At 38.8% G+C, this 24,215-nt stretch overlaps 2 protein-coding genes across 2 annotated transcripts in view; both read right to left on the bottom strand.

Moving 5' to 3' along the window:
- Positions 1-804: 804 nt before the first annotated feature.
- Positions 805-3,623, bottom strand: admb (adrenomedullin b). Its single transcript, XM_085281140.1, has 4 exons — positions 3,492-3,623; positions 3,133-3,248; positions 2,566-2,691; positions 805-2,239 (listed from the first exon to the last, which is right to left on the bottom strand). The coding sequence occupies exons 2-4, from the start codon at positions 3,234-3,236 to the stop codon at positions 1,954-1,956; spliced, it is 516 nt and encodes a 171-aa protein (XP_085137266.1). The 5' UTR covers positions 3,237-3,248; positions 3,492-3,623; the 3' UTR covers positions 805-1,953.
- A 14,930-nt stretch (positions 3,624-18,553) lies between these two features.
- swap70b (switching B cell complex subunit SWAP70b) overlaps positions 18,554-24,215 on the bottom strand; it is a 36,546-nt gene continuing 30,884 nt past the window's right edge. Inside the window, exon 12 of the mRNA XM_085282971.1 lies at positions 18,554-23,011. Coding sequence (XP_085139097.1) covers positions 22,902-23,011 — 110 coding nt within the window. The 3' untranslated portion in view covers positions 18,554-22,901. The remainder of the gene's footprint in view (positions 23,012-24,215) is intronic.

The raw sequence follows: 24,215 nt of genomic DNA, 5'->3' as shown, positions 1-24,215 counted from the left end.
TCTTTATTTTGTGGACTGATAGTTCTTTACTGGACTTGACAAGAGGAAGAAAACTTCACATGTCTGTGTGCCATTTGTTCATTACTTGCACATTAAATAACACAGGCAACAGCAATGGGTGAAATATGAGCTTTTTATAATTGAATATTTCAAATGTTTGTAGGATTCTTTGCAAACAAACCCATAGCAAAGCCAGAGACCATCGTAGCATTTAATCCTCCTAGAGGGGAAGTTGATGTTTTTATGTCAAATTTATGTCATTTATGTCAAATCTGTTTATCATTTTAGGGCACTGTGACCACTCAGCATACAGGGAGGTGCGTGTGTGTGTGTGTGTGTGTGTGTGTGTGTGGGTTGGGGGTCACATTCCACAGTGATTATATCTTTCTAGCCCTCATGTAAGTGTTTCTAATATATAAAAGAGCACACCACTCTCCTCTCCATTAAGCAGAACTTGGACTGTCACATTTGTGCCAAAACGTAATTTATTGTCCCGAGAGGTCGAACTTACTCAATCCGAGCAACATGTTTACCCAATACAAATGTAATTTTAGTACATGTGTTTCTTGAGACAGTGCAGGTGATGAGTAGTGCTATTTTTAGAATGGAATGTAAACCACTGGGTCACATATTTTGCTCTCAATATGACTCAGAGTTTAATTTTATTAAACAGCACACGCAATCCTTAAATGACAAGGGACACGCCATGTGTTTCCCCCTAACACGAACGCACACACACGCACACACAGACACACACAAGGTAAATAATTGATGTGGATCACAGAAGAAAGGTTTCTTCAAGTTTATTTTATTGTTTTATTTGTTCATTTATTACTGAAAATTATTACAGTTCCTGGTATTCGAAGCAAGACATTAATCTGGTTCAGTAATACCTTTTCAAGTAATTTCAGCTGAATTGTGAGCAAATGATTATGATTTATAACATTCAAATATAGGAGGCGATAAACCTAACATTTAACACACCAAAGTAGATGCTTTGAAATGGCTTGGCCTGCATTTGTTACACATAAGCCTGCTGCAAAGCTAGATGGCAGCACAGCACTTTCATCAGCTCATCAATCCTTCTCCTTCCCTTTAAGTGAAAGCTCAGCCCCAAACTAAAAGGCCTGCTTTGCTTCAGGTGCAGATAAATATGCATAACACATGTTAAATATGAGTAAGTTCCAAAAAGGTGTAATCAAGTGAAGGCAAATGGTACAACTCATTGTTTAGATACATACATAGAAATAAAAAAGCAAAACAAAAAAATTGACACATTTCAGATACATCAGATACTTCACTGAAGTTAAACTAAAGATGTTTAATATGTAGTTTTGTTGTTGGAAATTATAGTTGCATACATTATAAGGTAGTCTTTCATATTTTAACATATAAGGTACATATTTTATATGTTTATCTATATATAAAAATTGTAGCTAACAAGCAATTCGATACATTCAGTTCAGTTTTGTGAGGATTCTGCATTTGATAGTTTGGGGCCCAGTAATGCTGATTCCTTGAAGAAAAAGTAAAATAAAAAGGCTCCCTTGTTGCAGAATGTGTTCCTCCAAGCTTTGTGTTTCGGAGAAGATCCACATGAATTGTCTTCTGTCTCAGCTGCCAAGCTCGCTTTGGATGCTGAAGAAGAGACAGACATTCTTGTCAAGTCCCATAGGTCTGGCTTGAATTCATCAATAAATCAAACACTTGTTCAGAGACACTGAAACCTGAACCTAAGCATGTGCACACAAACGTCTCAGTTTGATTTATTTCAATCTTCCTTTCATCCAGAGTGGTTTGAGCTTCCTCCGATGGGCTGTGCAGATGTAGCAGCCAGTCTTTCGCTATATCTAGCGCCGAATCTGTGGAATAAAAGTTCTGCGTGGACTAATCTTCATCTGCAGTGCTCACATAACCCCAACAGGGACTCTCCTTTGCTTTCTCATGCCTGCCCTAGGCCACCATGTGGGTGCTTTTGGGGTTGCTGACTCGCTGACCAGTTTCCGTGCTCCATCTATGCGTTCCTGTCTCGAGGATGAGCTGAGTGGCATCCAGAAGTGAGCGGCGGCGACGTCCAAAGCCACCCGGTCCCATCTTTGATTTAGGAGCAGTGGTGTCTGTTTGAGCGTTCTTCTTTGTCAGGCTCAATCGGTAGAACAAGTCGTGGTATATACATGTGATTAGGAGGCAACCAGACTGACTTGACGTTGACCTCCTGGACCTTATATTTGGGCCAAAGCTGGAAAAAAGGGGAAGATTTACTGCTTTAGAGGTGCTGTTAAGTCTAGCTTGGCAACACATAATATGTTCACAGTGTGTAAAATCCAAAATGTTTCATATCTAGATTTTTGCATGTTTTATCCAGTAGAGAATGGATCATTTTCAGACTTCATTTGTAGCGTCTTGAACAAAAATAGATGCTTCAAAATTCTGAATTTTAACACTTTTAAAATTTGAACACCTCTCACAAATGACAGCCATGGGGGTATTCTAAGTAGGAAAATAACTAGGAGCACACTGAATGACTATGTGACTCTAGGTCACCAATCCAATGTTTCTTGTTACCTTGATGGGGTTGGGAGAGTTTTGGCAAGCCTGTCCTGCTGCGGTCCACCAAAATGTTGGTCATCGCCTGTCACTAAGCGACTGCGCAAGTCTCTCTTCATATGGCTCTGCAGCCATACTCTAGACCTGCCACAAAGATCAAACAGGTAGTTAACCACAAAACTTCAACTCTGTCACATTATCACTGATGTTAAGTGATATATATATAGCACTTTTCTACTCTACTCAACCACTCAAAGCACTTTATACAATCTAAATATGTTCATACACACGTACATGTAGTGAGTAAAAGGAAATTGCAATGAATAAATGTCAAAGACATTCAGAGACAGTGTCCACTGAAGACACTACAACTTTGCCCATTATGAAATGTAGTGCTGATGTAGCTATACTATATTCAAGTAAAAAAAAAACATATATCTATCATTATTGGCTTAATGATCCCTTATGTCAAGAAAAAACTAAAATTCAGAATCTACTTGGCATAAAAGTTCCTTGTGTTACCAACAGTGGGCATCTTATTCTACTAGATGAATGTAGAATGAACACAATGTTCTGAGAGCTTACCTTTTTCTCAGGCTGGCGTTGGTCTCTCCTGTGGCCCCTTTTACCAATGGCAGGACTGTGGTGAAAACACAGCAGCAGATGATGGTGTGCAGAGATAATCTCATGTTGGCTGGGAGCTGCCAATGGTAAACAGACAGAAATGGCACTGAAGCGGTCATGCCTTATCTATTACCACAACATCTGAACGATGAAGCTCTTTTAGACACATTATTGCAGTAACATGTGGAGTTTTCTGCACAGAACAGCATAAATAAATAAAATATTTTCTTCCAGTGATTCAGAATTTTTTCACCAATTTTGCAGAATTTAAATTCTTTACAAAACTTACTCAAATAGAAATCAGCGACAAATTCACTTACCTCTGGCTCTAGTTTGTGTTGTGATGTACAAAATTAATGGTGCACATCCAAGTTTGTTCTTTACTACTTTAGCTGTGTGGGTTTTTTTGTTGTTGTTGTTTTTGGTGAAAGCTGTAAAGACTTTACCATGAGTTGAAGTCTGAAGTTTATGCTGCTAACATGAGAGGCTTTATAGTAGAAGGGAGGGAGTTGCACCTGAATGCCATACCCAGTGGGAGGGACTGTGGGACAGTTCATGTCAACCCCATCCACCCCACATGTACAGTCAGTCAGACCAAAAACACGTAGATAGAGACTATAATCGACACAGCAGTCCGCAAATAGCGTGACTAATAGATACTTACATAATTCTGATTTATTACTCCACCCCCCACCTCTCTCTTTGAGAAAGTGTTGAAAGAATTTTTTGCATTTCAGGGGTTTTGCAAATTGACCTAACTACATTGCTTCTCTCTGTCAAAGGTTTGTATTTGATTGTGTAAATGGAAGACTTGTTTGCAAGTCCATTTACATATTTTTGGTCTTTTCTTTCAGCAACTGTGAAGGAATCGGTTGTTTAGAGGGGTTAACAGAGGACACTCTGTGGTCTTGCATGCTTTAAGGCAGTTATTTTGGGTTTAAATGTGTTAATAACTGAAATAAATTGAAATGTGTGTGTTGGATGACTCCGTTTGAGTGTTAGCGAGCCATCTGTTAGTTTTAAATAGCTGAAAAAAGCTAACCATGTGTAAATTAGCGCTGTGCTGTTATGGCAACCGCATGCAGTGTGGCAATTTAGGAAAGAAGAGTGTGCTTTTGTGCACTTCCAAGTGATCTCTTAAATCGTTCAAAGTGCTGCTCTCAATCACTGGTAGCTGCTTGCAGGCATCCTAATTAACGAAGTGTATAAAGGTTAAACATGTTTTTTGATCTCTGTCCGCTACAGCTAACGTTTTCAGATATTTAAGAGGCCGATCTTTGCATCAAAACTGCAAATTACCAAAATAAAGAAAAAAAAAACTTGGTTAGGCCTCCAGATTGGGGATGTAGCTGCCAGGCATGTACTCTATGTTGAATGATCAGAAACCATAAAATGCTTCATTAATTAGCGGTGCAATGTGAAAAAATGATACGAGCTAACGGCTAAGGTTAGCTATTAAATTTATTATTTAATTTACTACAATATTAAACTTAAAATCAGCTCGACTTGACTCGATGTTACATATCACAACCCACACCATGCTTCTATGGATTTGATCTATTTCTGATTGCAGTGCATTTCTACAACACGCACTATTTTTAACACAAGCCAAAGTCCAGGAAAAGGAAGTTCACTCCCTTCCACAGAAAATACTGCCCGTAAACTGCCTTAGACGTCTTTTTGGCAGCCTGTCCTTTTCTTCCATGTAAAACATTTGAGTAATGATCTCTTTAGTGGCTAGTTTGGAGCATCCTTAAAAAAAAAGAATGAGTAACTGCCTCACAGTGCGCCAATTTTACATCCTTGAAAGAACCGATTCTGTTAACTCAACTATAAATGCCTTCGCCACAAGCAAAGTAGGCCAGATGTTCAGTTGTTTGATGGGCCTTTATGTCCCCACAGTAATTTTTTTTTAAAAAGTACAGTGCGTGGCTAATGGCACTGTAGGTTTTGGTGGTGTGCTCCCAGGCTGGAGAAACGCGATGTTAAAAACTGTGGAAATGTCAAGATTTGAAGCCAATAAACACGGACTGTGTGTAGATTACTGTTTATTTTCTCTCTAAGCTGAGCTGCCTTTTTGTTGGCACACCCTGATGGTGCAAATACTTAAATAAATGATCACAATACAAGTAGTATTGAAAATTGTAAAGCCAATGCATGAACGCATGCATCTGTCTTTCTTCTGGGTCCAATTGTGGTTCCGACTATGTGTTGTATGTACACAGGCTTATTACCCGCAGAAACTGAAACTGCACCTCCTGTGGTCGTGGCAACAACAGGCTTAAAAAGAAGGTGTGGTAAAATGAATCATCTGTGCTGTGTTCTAGAGGCCTTGTTCCTGTATCCCCCATAGAAGTTTATCGTCTTTGCTGTTGCTTGTGTTTCAACAGCTGCATATATTGTGCTAACCTGAAACTTGCTGTGGCGGGTTAAGAGCAATGGGTGTAGAAGTTTTCTTGTTTCTAAATACAACATGTAAAGATCAAGCCTAAGATTATTATATCTAGGGTAGGCGTACAGTATCTTATTTTTCTTTTCTACTTATTTTTAAAACCCATATACAGTATGTGAGGATTTTACAAATAAACTGACATTAGTGTGGAAGGACAGATGTTCTAATAAATGGGACAGCAAATAATGGTAAGAGAATGTTATTCCAACTCCAGCTCTTACACTAACTCCTGTGGGGCCAAAGTTGATTTTGTTCTTCTGGATGTAACGTTTTCAGTGGGAGAAACGTTTCGTCGCTCATCCAAGTGACTTAGTGGAGACTGAAGAAGTCAGTTGGATGAGTGACAAAACATTTCTTCCACTGAAAATGCCTCGTCCAGAATCAACTTTTGGGGATTTACAAAAAAAAAAGGTACAATTCTAAAAATGAAAGTGTCAGGGGAGCTTTCCACTGGAGTAGACAGTTTGTGCTTCATAGCTATCTACCAAACAGTTTGCACCGGATCTCAAAATAAATGCTGCGTTTAAATTTTTCCCACAGCAGTTTATAATATATGTTTTTGGTGAAACGCTGCCCTTTAGTGGTGAATTTTATTTAGTTGAAATTTGCATTGGGTAATTGCAAAAAGTACCTTTTTATAGAGAAAGTTAGGAGATATAATTTCTAAATTCCCTAGTATAATATAATACTGCAATACTACCCTACTAAAAGCTATAGCACAGTACTAAACAAATATTCAACAGTGACTCTGTTTAATAAACTATGACAAACAAGCTTCTTTTAAAAGCAGTGAAGACATTTTCTATTTTCTCTGCGTCTTTTGATGAACTGTATTAGTAGTAGTAGATTAAAAGTTCTTCCCAGTTTGTTCATAATATCTTGCCTTCAACATGTATTGACCTGCAAGCAGCTGATGTAACTTTTTAGAAGCTTAGTACCGCTGTCAGGTGTCAGCTTTGTGGTCTATCGGAGTTTAGATGCCAAGAATACATGTACACTGTGGTGTCATGGCAACGCCACTGCAGCTTTCATGGGCCAAAAGATGAGTCAGTGATCTGTTTCAACGTGATCCCTTCCCGTTCTTAAATTAGTTGTACTTTATTTGCTTTGCAAGCTGTTGGCGCATTTCCTGCTGCAGAATTTCCAAAACAAAGTGTACTAATCCAAATCAGTTTGTTGTTGTTGTTGTTGTTCATTAATACATTTTGACAAGTTCAAAGACAGTGTAGTGTTTGGTTTGGAGACGGGTGAATCTGATATACTTCCACAGCCAAGGGTCAGTAGAACACAGTGTGAGCTCACTTTTGGCAGACATCCATTATGTGATATTCATGGTCTATTCATAGTTACTTATTTCACTCTTTTTTTATTACTACTGAGATAAAAGGGCAGGCACTGTAGGAATTTTATTAACTCTTTGCTCTGGTATGCAATAGCCTTCTTCTTGGAATTGTGCTTTCCTAAATGTGGGGCCCTTACATTCCTTCTTGTTCCTTTCCAACAAACAGAAAGTTATTATATGAGGGTTTTTTCTGTTTGGAAAACAGACACACAGATTACACAGATTACAATCAATCAATCAGTTATAGATACTTTCAACTTGTTATGTGTCTAAAACACACCTGTCCACAAATCCATATCTTCCATTTCATTTTTTGTTTTGTTTTTTCAGTAGCATTTAATGACTTATTTTTCCAGTTTTTTGTCTGCCTAGCCAATAAAGCAAGAAAAAAAAACCAAGCTACATTAATGGATAATGTAGCTTGGTTCATTTCAAATCACCTCACCTGGCACTTTGTTATGTATCCCTGTTCAACTTTTAGTTAACATGAGTATTGATTTAGGTCGCTCCTAAAGTGACGGGTTGGTCTGAGTGTTACTGAATCTACTGGGATTTTCCCCACATAAGCATCTATAAGGTTTATAGAAAACGGCCTGGAAGAAGAGAAAATATGATGCCAGAGATGAGATGAGAGTGTTCAGAGGGCCACGACCGGGTGAAATTAACCCAAACAATCAATCATTACAAACAAAATATGCAGAAGAGCACCTCTTCTCTTAAATTAGACGATGGGCTACAGCAGCAGAAGACCAACCCTTTCAGCTAAGAACAGGAAACTGAGGCCATCTTTCACACAAACACAATGAAATTGGACAACAAATATTTGGAACAACAATGGCTGGTTGGATATGTTTCAGTTTCTGCTGCAACATTGAGATGGCAGAGTCATGCTATGACATAAACAACTTGAATGCATGAATCCATCCTGCCTGGTGGTGTGGGATATATTGTATTGACACACTTTGGGCACCAACTGAGCACCATTTAAATACCACAGCTTATTGAGTATTTGTACTGACTGTGTTCATCTTTATGACAGCGTGCTTCCAGCAGGATAATGGACCATGTCACAAAGATCAAATCATCACAAACTGGTTTCTTAAACATGACAATGAGTTCACTGCACTCAAATGGCCTCCACAGTTACCAGATCTCAATCCAACAGAGCACCTTTTACAGGAAATTCATGTATTTATCTATCTGCTTAGCACTTATTTTTATGTTTATTTAAGTGTTGTCTTACAGTATGTTTTGCACTAAGTACTGCAGCAATTTCCTAATGTTGTAAACCTGCTCAACATTTGGCAAAAAAAACAAAAAAACCCTGTCTGATTCTGATTCTGATTCTGAATGTGGAGCAAAATCTGTTAGGATGGTTAAAAAATGAAGTCAGGTTCTGAAGGCCAAAGAACTCATTCCCAGTATGACGTACCAAATAAAACAGCTGGTCATTTAAATGTTACATAATATTCATTCCAGATTGGGAACTTTTGTTCAGCATGTTGCTTGATGTCAAACTCAGTTACACCAAAAGGAAACAGGGATCACATTAAACTCACAATCTAGACTTTTTGCTTTAATTCAGAAAAATAAAAGAAAATTCTGGTTTATATTCCTTTTTCCCCGACACAGCCTTCTTGCATACAGATTGGTCCATTTGATGGAGTCACCAGTTTAATCCATTTTCATCATGTTAGATTTCATTTCCTAAATGTTGCAAATAAAAACAAAAGCAGAAAAGCAGCAAAATGTAAGCATACTTTTACAGATAAAACACATTTTAAAAGTTGAAGGTTTTACCTTGAAGAAGAGGTCAGCAGTCCAACATGACATGATGTTTAGGATCCCCAAATATTATTTCCCATATGCCTACACACTCTCAATACAAACAATGACAGGAAGAAACATCATTTTAAATAGTTCTGTGTAGCATTATTATCCCCGATCAATCTACTGACAGTAAAGGAGAGGTCAGAGGTCACGTGTGACATTTTAAACCTTTAAATGGGACTTTCTGTTGATAATGCACACCGCATGTAAGAAGTAAGAATCGTAGTTTCTAAGTTATAAGGTTTTGTGTCTTGAAGACCTTGGTGGATCTAAGCTAAATTTTATTCCAATGTTAACACGAATCAACATACACCGCTACAAAATTTAAAGCTTGAGCGATCGTGTTTACGGGTCGCTCATTTTACCTCCTGCATCAGTGGTCATTTAGTTGTATTTAGATGTATCCCACAACACCCTACACCTAAATTAGCTTTTTTCCCTCGTCAGGGATCCATTTGGAGACTCCTAAAATTCCAATGGGTGGGATGTAGGATGGAAAGTGGGCTTTGAGAGCCAGAAACTTCAGCAGCTGGCAGAGTCTTGACTGATATTTATTAACAACGCTGTCAACCGCGCAGATAAATTTTACATTTGCACCATTGGCCAATAAATATCTTACTTCTTAGTCTTGTAAACATTTATAGAAATCTCACACAACATTGTGTTGTCAGCGCGGGCGTCGTGCTTCTGCTTGATTTCAAAACAGCTGTTGCTCGTGCTAACAACCTCTGACATGCATGCTTTTGTAACAAGCTGGCATTAACGAACCAAATTATGATCAAATATTCAGATAAAATATTTCACAGATTCACACCTGTTAGTTGCCTGACACACGCGGTATCAAAACAACCACCACCGAGCAACATTTGAGCGTTTTAATATCGTCTCTGACTCTGCAGGTGCTGTTTTCTTGTGAAGATTTGAAGACTGAACCTTTCCAACTCTCAGCTGCTTTTCTTCCCTCCTTGAATAATGTTGTGAAATTTGCAGCTTTTTTTTAACATAGCTATATTTCTAGGACAGAGTATTAAGGCCATTCTTGGTAAAAGAAAAGAAAAAAACATTTCTGGCAATATTTAAAGGGGGTGGGTGGGGGTTGTTGTTTATTTACCAGCTTTGCTAACATGTGCACTGGTGGAGTCTATTGTGGAGCCATATTGTTATTGTTTCTTTTTCTTTCTTTCTTTTGCTACTGCTACTTTCAGCTTTATGAACTCAAACAATATTCATGAACTTGTCCTGTTTTTCTGTAAACGTCTCAGTTTAATGCCAGAGACGCTTGTTTTGTTCAACAATAGGCGTCCCCTCATCCCTGCTAGGTTAAAAAAAAAAAAGAGAAAAGTTCTTTTACCTTGAACATTTCTTGTCTGTTGTTATTAAACTCAGATATATTTTCACTCAGACACAGTTTAACTCTGAGTAGACACAGCAGAGTTGAAGGTGTCACCGCAGCATAAGCTGTGCCTTTAAAGGTACAGTCAGTCATTTTGGGGCTTATTGAACAGAAAAAAACGAATTTTGTAATTGTGTTTTCCAACAAATTGATGGACATCCCAGTTCCATCTAACTGAATTTTTTTGTCTGTGGCTCACCTCAGTCTAACATCATCAGTCATCATGACTCATACACTTAATCCGAATTCTTTCACAAAGTTTTATAGAGTTGTTAGTCCTGCAGCGTCCACCGTAGCTATGTACTTGACATGGGAGGGTTAAGAAAACAAAATTCAGTTGACTGCATCTGCAACTTACTGACATCTAGTGGTGAGATTTTAGCAACTGTAATTTTAAGTTGTGTCAGTCTTGAGTTAGAATTCCTTGAACATGTTTCAACTCCTTAACCAACTTTTCCTTAGAGTGTGTGTGTGTGTGTGTGTGTGTGTGTGTGTGTGTGTGTGTGTGTGTGTGTGTGTGTGTGTGTGTGTGTGTGTGTCCCATCCACTGTTAAGTACTGCTGGTCAAAACCAGGACTACCTCACAAGCTTTACCATTTCAGAAATACTCAAACTAACACTGAGTATACCACATGTACCAGTGTGCTGGTTATTATTTCATAAATGAAATCAGTGTTTCACATATCTTAACAACAGAATAGAAATGAAGAAAAGAGACCACAGATTTATCTAAAGAGTCATGTCTGCTGTTTGCAATTTCACTTATAAAAATTTATTGGACTTGTTTTGCTTCATTTCCGCAAACAGTGACAGGAAAACAGGTGAGGCAAACCTAATCACAGCTGTTTCTCCTGAGGACAAATGAATTTGTGCCTTCAGTTTGTGAAAGGGTATGTCCACACTTTTAAAGCTTCAGATCTCTGCTCTAACTGGTAGCACCAAAAAAAAAAACCCAGTAACCAACCATAACCAAACACTATATCACACATCCTGTATTTAACCTTTGTGAACAAGCTTAAGAGGATGATATTTATTGGTTTGGTTTATGTTTAATTTCTTTTTTTTTTATTATGATACAACATGTTTTATTTTCCACATTGGCCTGACAGAAGAATGACCTATTCTTCCGTACAGGGCCACTTATACCAAAATAATAGTAATATAAATAACACAGGGGTATCCTGCCAGAATCTTAAAATATTCTGTGATACTGATTTATGGTCTTGCTTCCCTGCACTGGCTCAAACCCAGTCACCTGGCCTTAACAGCTTGACTCTCAGGCGAGCCCATTCCTCTCATATCCAACACACTAAATATTGGGTCCAGATTAACTTCACATGTTCTGTCATCATAAGATCATCAGTTACTCAGAACATCCGTGCATCTGTGAGTGGTCATGCTGCTGTGGTTCACTGGTGTGTACTCCTTGCTGCCTTGTTTATCCTGTTTATTTTTGCACTAAGGCAACAAGTGGAGAAAATGTAGATCGCATTTCCAAGATGTTTCGGGGCTTTATTCCACGTTGTCTTCTCCAATTCTGAGAGATCCCACAAGTGGCCCAAAAATGTGTTCTGAAAATAGCATGTTTACTATAGTAATTCTTCCGAAGCTAATCGTGTAATTGGAAATGATCTTTCCTGCTTCATCGCATTCTGCCATCGTGAGTCATCGCTGTCACGCCAGCGTTGCATGCAGGAAGCGAGCATCACCCGACGCTGAATCCATAAGGGATCAAAACAGCAAATCTTGCCAGCATCGCTGACCATCACTCACGCTGGGTGATGCAGCCTATTTGAAATGTGAACCTGGCACTCCAGCGAGCTAAGCGATTGTATAACACCTCATTAGAACTGGGGAGTTAATCTGTAGTTTTGGAACCAAAGGATTACTGTCATATTGTCCTCATTACAACTTTATAGTTTAAGACATGTTTCATGACTTTCAAATGAAGTGGAGAGAAGGATTGTGTAACGTGTGGATTTCATTTGGACTTTTATTTTTTCTAGACGTGTTCTTTCGAGCACTACCTCACCTCTGTTGTTTCATTGCCTGTGACGGTTGTTACACGCATGGAATACATAACATTTATGGCTTCATTTCTCTTTTTGTCATTCAGGCTTTATTATCAGTTACATAAATGTTCCTAATGGGTTCATTCAGGCATGGCCAGATCATTCTTATGTTCATTAAATGCCAGGCGCACAACCAGGAAGTTCTGTCCATAATTTATAACGTTATGATGTGAAATTCATGAGTTTGTGGAATGTTTGTGCTTTTCACTGTAAAAACTATAAAATATTTTGGCATCTGGGCAAGAAACTGAACCCCTTAAACACCCCCAGTGTATCATCAGCGTGAGTGTGTGTGAGGTGAAGAAAGGCTGTGACTAGATGAAAAGTGTAAGTGGCTGAAAGTGGCTTGCAGTGGTAAGCACTTTGGAAGGATGAGAAAATGCTGTTCATTTACCTTTTATTTGAATTATTCCTAATTATAATAATGTGATTGTATTTTTGCACAGAATCACATAAAACTGTCTTTTGATTGCTAATTTCTCACAGGTTACAACATAAATAGGATATTTATATAACATAGGATATTTAGTGGAGGAACGATTGTGAGTAGGTGTTTTTTTAACGCATAGTTTCTGATAATTAATAATAATATGACACATTTTTATTTTCTTCCCAAAAAAGAACTTATTCGGGAACATAGTGCATGTACTGAAAATCTTAGAAGGTTATAACCTGTTATTGCAATGTGCATAACAAAGCTATAATCAAATTCATCAACTATACTCAAAAAGTACCTTAAAAAAAGACTTTGAAGGAGAGGTCAGAGGTCAAATGTGAAATTTGATATTTTATACCCATATTTGATGTTTTAAATCTTTATGCAGTACTTTATATATGTCGACTATACAAACCACAGTTGTAAGAATCATAGTTAAAAGGCTGTTTGTCATTTTTCAGCCAATAAATGATTCGGTTGACTTTAAAGACCTTGGTGGATGTAAAGCAAATTATAATGGACTGTTAACATGACCCCACTCTACACCCCTACAACGTTTTTTTAAAATTCATTCAAAACCTTTTGAGCTATGGTGTTTACAGATTGACAAAGTGACACACATTCATGCAAATACTACAAAAAACACAACCTCCTCGGTGGAGGTAATAATATTCATACATTTTGCTTACATAAGTTTAATCCTTTTCTATGTAGTTAACTATCTGCACACTAAATTAAATTATTTTTGGATTATACCTGAACCCAAAAAGTACCCTTCTCCTTCTAAGCTGAACCCTTCTTCTCTTTATTCTTTCATCCTGGTGGCTGTGAACGACTGGGCAAAGCACTCATCAGGCCAGCACAAGCAACACACTGGACCCTTGTGTAGTGCAGGGTGGTGCTCAATCAGCAGCATTGTCATCGTGGATGAGCATCGCCACAGCCTTATGCAAATACACAACACTGACTTGTTCTGCATGACTCGAGCTTTTACCTGTGAGCTATGCAAGCTGAAACTGGTGGCCATTATATTCAGTAGCTGAGCTGACTTTTCTACATTTTATCCAGAACAAAGTAGTTCATTATATTTTTCTGGATGACCTCTGAATAAATGAGCCATCGTTGAAATAAACACAAACGTTTGTATGTTAAGATTTTGTACCTTCACATCACCGTACACTGTCAATTTCAAAAATGTAAAACCTACTTTTTCCTCAACTAGCTTCAATGTAGTTGAACAGCATTCAATGTCAAGTAACTGTTACACATTCAAAGCAGCTTCCTCATCATTGCTCATTAAAAATGTACACAAACATGGCATCTTTTTTGAGAGGAGGTCACATTTACTCAAACGTTTGTTCAACATAAACTGCCAGTGAGGATGCTGGAGGCAGAGCTCCACATTCAAAGCCTGAGAAGTTAAGATTAAGTGCCATGCTCTCCTGTTGTGGTTTCTTTTTTTCTTTTTGGGTGTGAGGACAAAGCAGCTTCTGTTCCTCTCCAGTCTGAAATAGCAGCCCTATGTTTACCTTCATGACCCTGGAGGAAGGGTGTGTCATCAATAAAGAAATGCTGACAGTACTGTGCAGGTAACCCCACCCCCGACGCGCACACATGCACGACTTTCACCTGGTAAAGGAGAGCTCTGCTGACTCGTTGACTTCTTTTCTTCGAGCCTGCTGCTCTTGGATATTTTTAGCACGATTTCATAAAGCTGTAATTAAGTCGGATGCTGGTAAACAATGCTTTGGTTGGAGGCCAACTCCAAACTTGGCTTAGTCATAAAAAGTCAGACGGTTTCAACGGAAAAAAGAAATAACTTCATGTGCTGGAACGAGTGCAGTGCAGTCCATGGGGGGTTGTAGGTTTTTTCTTAACAGGAACACTTGTGTTTTATATTTGCGCCTTGCCACACATTCTTTTGTGTTCATGCTGACTTTTGAAGTCTTGCGGTCTTGTCACGTAAAGCATTCCTCATCGATGGAGTTGGACCACTCAGCCGAGCAGTCACTTCTCACTGCTTCCCTGTTATAGTTTTCCTCTGACTGAGTTGAATTAAAACTTTGCCTGTGCGTGCGTGCATTGGTGTTTTTTCTTCTTCTTATCTGTAGCACATTTAGGTACAATTGCATGCTTGCTGCATTTGTGTCCTCCGTGTTTCCAGGCAGGAAGTACATGCATTTGAGTGCTGGTATTCGTGTCAGGTGTGCAGCTTAAACACCTGTATTCATCTGTATGTCCATTTGCATAATATTTACAGGAGGCAAGATGACTGGTTCATGAACTCTTGCATGTATTACGAGTAACTTTTGACCTATGTTGGTAAAAACACAAATTTAAGGTCAGAGTGGCACAAGGCTCACCTTTAGCTTGGCTCTTTGCATTGCCAGGAGATATTTTTATCTAGTATGAACAATTGAGAAAGATGGGTTTGAGTTGTCCTCTGCGGCCTCGGGTTTGGCCTTCCTGTGGGTGCAGAGTCAACCTCAGTCTGATGCTCTGATTGGAGCCAGATCCTTTGTCCCAGATTCCGAATCCTCGCATCCTTGAACCTCACGAAACCTAAAAGTCCCACATTACACAAATCCAACTGAAATCTATTGTGAAATATCAGGAGGGCGATGCGGCGGGATAAAAAACACGCTGTTGGAAAAGAAAGTTGACATGCAGGTGAAATGAGGTCGAAGGTGAAGTCTCAAAGGGAGGCAAAGACAGCCTTTTAATAGTAATAGTTATTGTAGTTGTTGTGAAGTGGAATGCTGCTGTTAATTCCTCACTCTTCTGGACCCACTTTTGGTGTTTTTCATTTTTATGAGGCAGGGGAAGACATCTGCTTGCATAGTCAACCCTTACAGGAATTCTCTGGGGACCTTTTAATCATCCGTTCGAGATCTACAATGTGAAGATGCTGCGATATGCTATTTTTGTCTACTCTCTCACCAGATGCTTATCTGAACTCTTAATACTCTCACATCACACCCCTGGGGTCCATGAAAAGTCACATGCGATACTGTGATAGAAAGTGAATGTTCTGCAGACATTTTATTTTACAGTCCCAACAGCACGCTTCTGCTCCGCAAACCTCCGCAGGCTCCAGGGGGTTTGCGAGAGCCCCATTTGCTGTAAATGCCCAGAATTCCTAAAACCTTCAAATGCTGTATATTTTGAATTCCTCAGACATTTCAGACACTCGGATGTTCTCATACTCAAGAGGGCAATGAGACCTGTTAACCACTTTACCCTACACCCCTTCATACACAGACATATTTACACACACACACACGCTCATGTACACCCCCTGCGATGGATTCCAGATCTGGAATTTAATGCATTTCTGTTTCGCATCACCTCCCAGGAATGCGGCACACGTGCCACAAGCCTCATAACCCCAAGCTGATGAATGTGAGGATGTTTAAAAGGAAAGGATGATGATGGGATACAGACGTTTCTGGGGGTGGGGGTGCATCCGGTGCAGTATTTGACGTTATTGACAGGCCATGTTGTTGCAGAAAAGCAATGTTAGTGCAGCTGTGGTACGTGCCGAGCACATCTGGACCACAGATTTGGGAACGCATTTTGTGTGTGTTTGTTTGGTCTGCCCCGTCTCACTCAAATTAACGACTATTGCACGATACGGAGAGAGGATGGAGCGAATTAACTTAGCAGGGGATCATACGGGGAGAAGCTGGGGGAGTGTGTGGGGGCGGGGGTGATCTAAAAGTGGAGACTTTACAATCTAGTCTGTTTTGAACAGTCACATTCCTCTGAATCATATTAGACACTCTAGGTTGATTGCAACAGAGGAAAAAATTAGTGAGCTGCAGACTAACTACAGATCAAGGTTGCGGTCAAGTAGAAAATTTTGCTTATTATTGCCGGCAAGCAGACATTTCCAGGTCACGTCACTCAGTTAGTAACCTAGAAAGCACAGTAATACTAAGGAAAGATACTTCAGAGTGTCCTCCAACACTTCCTTTAAAACAGGATACGCTGGACCATCCTTTAATAAAGGAAAGGTTGAAAATGGTGCTGCAAAGTGATGCAGATCATCATGAAAAATATTCTATTTTTTGGAAATAATGAAAATTATGTTAAGGTAGCAAAAAGTTTCCCATTATAAAGCTGCCACCCTGACTAAAACACTTTGTAATGTAAGCTTATAAAAACACTGTACAGAAAGATGGCTGTTTATATATTAAACTGATCAAAATAAAGGGAAGATTACAGTTTAAAGTCGTAGTTTCCATTGGTTATGTCCTCATTTGAGACGTTTTAGGATTAATTAAATATTGTGACAGACAGAAGTGAATTCTTTTCCCTTCACCCCCCAACCAGTAATGGCAGCTGCTCCTCCCTGAGCCTGGTTTCTCCTTTTAAAAGGGAGTTTTTCCTCCCCACTGTCGCCAAGTCCTTGCACACAGTGGGTCCGGTGACTCCTGGGGTCTTCTTTGTATTATTGTAGGGTCTTTACCTCACAATATAAAGCGCCTTGATGCAACCACTGTGGTAATTTGGCTCTATATAAATACAATTTAACTGAATTAAACAAATACGAGTTGGACATTAAGGTGAGGAGAGCTTCAGTCTTGATAATGAAGTCATTGCTTTCATCGGGATTTCCATATTTTATGCTACGTCCTGATGAACAGAGTTAACTTTTTGGGATTTCCTTACCTGGATGGTTGAGCATGCACCAATGTTGCTTGGGTAAAGTTTATCATTAGTTTTACTAACCATTCATTTTTTAATTAGCCATTATGTCAATACTGTGTCATCAAAAAAATACAATGTCATACTTTTAATTGGCCAACAGTCATTATGCATTCATGTCTACCTTATTTATATGATACAATTACCATGTCGGTCTAATCTGTTCTGTCATGTTTGGTTTAAATAAATCTGTAATTTCAAGATATTCAAAATTTAACTTCAGCACAGCATAATACAGCATACATGGAATTATGTGTAATTCTGACTGAGGATGTTTGTAGTGCAGCTTTAAAGATTTAAAGTAAGCTTTTAAATATAGGCTGCGTGTATTCTTAACAGACCATAATTCATGGTGGTTTAACTTTGCTGCTTTAAAATTTCAGCGATCTAGAAGAAAACGTTTAAATAGGGCAGACGGCCGAAATTTGAACTCAGCTTTACCTGTGCCGCTGTGAATGAGTGAACTGCCGCATAAACACTGTGCGATGCTTGTTTATTGACTCTTTCCCGTGCTCCATTTCAAGCCATTCATTGCTCCCGTTGCTGCGTGAGATGAAGATAAATGTGCACGGTCACATTCTGCTTCCGCTGGAATAAGATGTTCTTTATTTACCCACTGCTATGTTGAATCGTTGTGTCAGAGTCTTAAATAATGATGCCTTATTTTCCATTCACAAAGCATTCGTTTAACTCTGAACAAATCTGGGATTAAATAAACTCTAATCAGTTGTTTTGGAACTGGAACATTTGAAAGTTTTGCTTTTTGTTTGGTTTTTTTAAACTTCCTGGAACAAACCCAGAGAAACTCAAAGAATGTCAGATGTACTTTCAGATTCCTTTCTGGTACACTGAAACGATTAATCCGAAAAGATACATTTAAAATAATACAAATAAATTTCCATAATTCTTGCTGTTCTTGTCTTGCATCTGGTTTTTCCAAATATTATCATCGTCTTTATATTTGGCTCATATTTGACTAATGTTATCTCCCTGTATGTGCTGGACCTCATATTAAGTAAGTTGCTCATTACTCAATAATACAATGCGAGGATGGCAATTTAATTAATGTCATTTCTGTTACATAACTGTAGAAAAATGCAGTATCTCTGATCTTGTCTGTATTATAACAACCAGACAGGAGACATGAGACAGTGATGAGCTTTATTTTTTTATAAAACTAAAGGTTTAGACAGTGAAGTCACAGAAATGAAGTCAACATTTGTCACTATCCTGTCCCCAGATGAGCTCCAGTTAACATTTTACCGTTTTGCTGCTTTATAAACTCACAGCACACATTTTATGGCACTGTAGCGCCCTCTAGTGATCACTCAAGGTTAAAACAGTTATTACTTTATAAACTGGCTAATAGGGTAGAATAGAATAGAATTCAACTTTATTGTCATTGCACATGCACAGGTACAGGGCAACGAAATGCAGTTTGCATCCATCCAGAAGTGCTTTAGTGATATAGATATATTACAATATATATTAGCAACAATATAGATATGCAAGTATGTTACAGAAATGGGTCTATTATGGTATGTTATAATGTACACGGTATGAAGTATGTTATGAATATTCTATACGTATGTACAGGCTGAGGAAATATGTGCAAATATAACCTGAATTTGGATATTTCATATTTGAATTTGTTTTAATATTTAATTTGAACCGCTCAAATGTCTTTTTTCCCACAACATTTCTTAATGCACAAACAAACTGGAAGTCAGCTGACCTCTTTCATACACAGATTCCTTTCTGACTGGCCAGAGAGAGATGTGTCAAAGTAAACCAAAGTTTCATGGAAAAAATGTGAATCTGGAGTTTGAGAGATAAAAGTAAGAGTAGGAGGATTGAGACTTTTTTTTTTTTTTTTTTTTTAAATTGAGCTATATATTTATTTATTTTACCTGTTTAAGTCATTTTGTTATAGTCTTTCATGTTTAGATGCTCCCACTTCTCACCTTAGGATAAATAGCACATTACCTTATTTAAATGCCTTTAGGTCAAATATCTGTCCGTCTAATGTTACCTGTAGATTAGCAGATACACCTCGTCTGCCTTGCTGAGAGCAAGAGCCCCATCCCCGAATTCGATAAGTGGAAGAAGCTTGTTAAATGGATCGTTGTAACTCTTCTACGGTGTTAGAAAAAAAAAGTCAGTTATTCAAGATGTGATTTATTATATGGTTCAGTTTCGAGCTTTTTACATATATATATTAAAAAAAAAAAAAAATCACAATTTTGAATTTTTACAGTATCAAAGTCACTGGTTGTTCTAAAGTAACAAACTTTCTGCCGTTAGCATCTGTGCTGGGAGTTAGACTTCAGTAAAATAATCCTGCTAACAATATTCAGGACAAGACAGAACAAGAAATGTTCCAGAGTCACTTAGAAATCTTGATGAAACAAAGTATTGAAAACAGCTCTTTGACAATAAAACATTTAGTGAATTGTACATGATAGTTTACATTCTTTTGAAGGTAACATTGTTAAAACATAAAGTCGACTAAATATGTACAAACACTTACATTTCAATGTAAAAATGATCTTAAGGAGGCTAGTTTGTAGAGTAGTTTTTAGCAGTTTTAGTAGTTTCTGCTTCTTTAAAAGGATTAAAACAAAGAACCTAAAATACACTTTGGCTAATTCTTGTTAGACGGGTCAGACTCTGATCAAAAGTAGTGCATATCATGGACACAGTCGAGACAAACTGGAAGAAGAAAAACAGTGCAAAGCACTGGTGTGCACATTGTTTATACTCGTGGCTTAAAGGCTAGTTTCATTGTGTTTCATCCTTGTGTATTTCCTGTCACTGAGGTTATTGTGTTTTTGTGGGTCATGCTAAATTTATACTCTCCACCTCCATTGCAGAGATTCAGGAAAGAAAAAAAAAAAAAAATTATACCGGGGGACCATATTTGACCAAAAACAAGTTTTACATGAATAGTTTGTTCTTCCTAGAGTCAAACCAAAAACACAGATTAGCTGCCTGAAATGGCCATATTACTTTACAGTTCTCCATCCATGAAACCTGTTAAAACAGAACAGTTTTCTTTTTTGTGTTTTTAATAAAGCTGAATGTCTTAAAACCAATTTCAAATCATGTATATTGTTGGCTCAGGTCTATTTTGACTATGGCCTGCCTTTACAGACAGCAGGCACTGACCACTGTTAACTTCCAAGTACTCCACTCTTTATTAACTTTGTATAAAGGTAACTAGTAAGGTTCCCATTGGTCCTACAGCTCAAAGTCACCTTCCACAATCATCGTACAGATGCCGGATGTGTTACACATGAACACAAAATGGAAAACTAAGTTATGGTTATGGTCAGTTCGAGAAACAATAATGTAGATATTGATAAAAAATGAAATCACAAGGATCCTGCCGATTCTTACAGTTTTAAATGGTTTGCAAATAACTGCAAGAAAGATTTATAGGCAAAAACCCAACAAACATTCTGTATACAGCAGGTAAAGTATTGAACACATCACCAATTATCTCTAAAGGTCCCATTGACATGAAATCTCCAGATGCCTGTAACAACCCATCCAAGCCAAATGACACAGTGGAAAAGTATTGAACAATTTTTTTTTTAATTAATTTATATAATTAATAATTAATTTATATAATTTAATAATTTATACATTTGATATTGAGTCGTTTAATACTTGGTACAAAAGCCTGTGTTGGTGACAACAGCTTCAAAATTGCTCATGTGTGATTTTGGCCCAGTCTTCCACACAAACATCAAATCCTGATTCCACACCTCTCTTCTATAAACTCTGAAATTTGGTTCTTTCCATACATTTCCAGTTGGATTCAGGTCAGATGATTGGCTGAGCCATTCTTACAGCTGTATTTTCTTTCGCTGAAACCAATCGAGAGTTTCCTTGGCTGCGTGTTTGGGAACATCATCTTGCTGAAGCGTTTCATCGTCATCATCCTGGTAGATGGCAGCTAATTTATATCAGGAATGTCTCAGTACATTTTTCAATTCATCCTTCTTTCAATAATATGAAGTGTGCCGGTGTTGTATGCTGAAAAACAGCCCCACACATGATGATCCCACCTCCAACCTTCACTGTTGGTATGGTGTTTTGGGGGTGATGTGCAGTGCCTTCTGCTGATTCCAGGTCTTTCTGTAGCTCTCCACAAGTGCTCCTTGGCTCTGGGACAACTCTGACAATTCTTTCCACTCCTCTGTCTGAAATCTTGCGGGGAGGACCTGGTTGTGGTCGGCTTATGGTGAAAAATGTTCTTTTCACCTCTGGATTATGGCCCCAACAGTGCTCAATGGAATCTTCAGTATTTTAGAAATTCTGTAACTGGTGCCATCAGCATGCTTTCCAACAATAAGGTTGTGAAGGTCTTGAGAGAGCTCATTAGTCTTACCCATCATGAGAAGTCTCTTCTGTGACACATTGGTAATGAGTCACCTTTTTATAAGCTGCTGGTTTGGACTGAACCAGCTGACATTAATTTGCACTAAGCGCCAGGATTATTTTCTAATTACTGATAGATTTCAGCTGGTGTCATGACTTTCCATTCCTTTTTGCGCCTCGCTTTCTTCATGTGTTCAATACTTTTTCCCTGTGACATTTCTCACCATTACACATAATCTGTGGATGTCTGTGGTTTGATGTGGGTTTTGCTGACATTTTGGTAAAACTGCACTCGTGTGGATCGCATGTCCGACACGTGCCTGCACTTATCTGAGAGAAACGCTTCCGGCGAGGGAGTTGCTAAGGAGGGTCAGTTACTTTAATCAGCCACTGTCCTTACTGCCATCATTTCTTTTACAATAAAATGTACACTGTAAAATCTTGCAGAGAAACTGTCAGTTTTGCACTTTGCAAGGACGGCAAAAACAATTTTGTGGTGTTACGTGGCTTTGTTGAAACATGCTTTCACATAAAGGCACGTATGTGCAGTGTATGATATTCCACTCCTATGTTGGACAGCTACAAATCTCCACAATACCGAATTCTTTGGATCCCTCTGTTCAACAACGTCTTCGTCTTTTGAGCCGTGGTCCGCGTTTGTTGTCATAGTCACTGGTTCGGTTTGGCACTACTCCCATTGTCACTGTCACGCTGTGTGTAAAAATATAAACCGAATGCCTTCTATTGATTTTGTGCTGATTATCTCTCATATTTCTACTGAGGAAAAGTTATTTTGCAATAATTATCATTTTAAATCCCGTTCCCTAAATTATGAGGTGACTTTTTCTTGTTGGTGGTTTTAGAGATAATCAATGGTGGCCAACACTAACATAGAGCCAAGTTTATCAGTTCTAACTGTGCTTGCTACAGGGTAACGTGAGATTTATTGATTAGTTAATGCCACCTTATTATAAAATGCCTTTTCATCCCGGCAAAGATACGCTTCATCAGAGACGTTCCAGTACATCCCAGCAGGCCTGTCTCATCTTTCCCTTGTTAGTTAAACATGTTTAAGGTTATGATAATGGTTTACAACAGCTTTACTGAGCTTAAGTTGCCTGGTTCTTCGTCTCCTGCCATTGTTTCTCCCTCAGACTGAGCTCTGCTTCAGAAAAGGCTGCAGGGCCCCAGTTTGTGATATTCTGCTGCCCCTTGGCACCTGAGCAAGAAACAGAAACAGAAAAAACATTGTTGCATGGCAAATACACACACACACACAGCAAAACTGTTTATAGCGTAAACCACACAGCATATCATCACAAATTCGCCAACAGTAAAGCGCAGCAATGGAGCAGTGATGATTTGAGCTTAATTTGCACCCACAGGACCCAGGCTCCATGCAGTCACTGAGTCTCCTCTGTGCACCAAAGTATTCTGGAGTAAATTTTTGAGGCCATCTAATAAACATCTTAGGTTTGACCCCCCCCCAAAAAAAAGTCTTAAAAAAAAGAGACCACAACAGCTGATCCTCAGCTAAAAATCTGAGGATTTATTGTATGTGTAACTGCCATTTTTCTTCAAATTAAGCTAGCATTGCAAAAAAGTTGCAGGACTCTAGATGATAGCCTCTGTCTGATTAGCAGCTACAGAGTAGACCACAGAGGAAATGTTTACCAAACCCACAGAGTTCTCCCTTTCTCTCTTATCTACACTCTGTCCCTGCAGAGTGTAGCCTTCTACTTTCATGCCTTCCTCTACTGGCATGTGATTTAATGCCCTTCGAGGAGGTGGCGCTGTACAACATCACGCTCACTGGAGTCATTGCTGTAAATCAGCGAGCAAAACCATTACTCGACACACACAACTACGACCAGCTGTGCTGCCAACTATTGCAACAACCAAACCACATGCATGGTTCCAGGTAAAGTTTATCTCAGTCTTGACTAATGACAGGACTGCTGTGCGTCCCGTTGTCTCAGCGTCTGCAATGGTGCAGACACGGAGAGAGACACCGAGAGTGTACTGACAACTTCTATGATTATAACCAGGGGTGCACATAAATGGTCCGCAGGTGCGCATTCGCTGTCAAATTAAAAGACGCGCACCAGATAAGAAGTTGCGACGCGCGTTTGCGTCCATATAAAAAGCACTGTTTTTGTCCGCTAGAGTGGGATTTTCACAGCACATTCCGCACCACATCTCTGTGCGTTCATCATTTGTTTGAAGCCAGCTCGCCTCCTGCAACCACTTTCCGAGAATACGTGCTTCTTTTGCGGTTCGGACTCCTTCTGATCTTTCTTTGGAGGTGGAGGAACATCACAGTAATTGCTTAAAGGAGCTTCTTCGACATCTTTAAGAGTTCTAAACAAATGTCTGTCCTCCTCCAGAAAATCTTATGTACGCAAACGCGCGTTGCAACTTCT

Source organism: Mchenga conophoros, linkage group LG7 (assembly GCF_057382185.1).
Source record: "Mchenga conophoros isolate Kocher_MC1m ecotype Shallow Benthic linkage group LG7, M_conophoros_male_GT1.1, whole genome shotgun sequence".
NCBI lineage: Eukaryota > Metazoa > Chordata > Actinopteri > Cichliformes > Cichlidae > Mchenga > Mchenga conophoros.
This window is presented reverse-complemented; position numbering and strand designations above follow the sequence as displayed.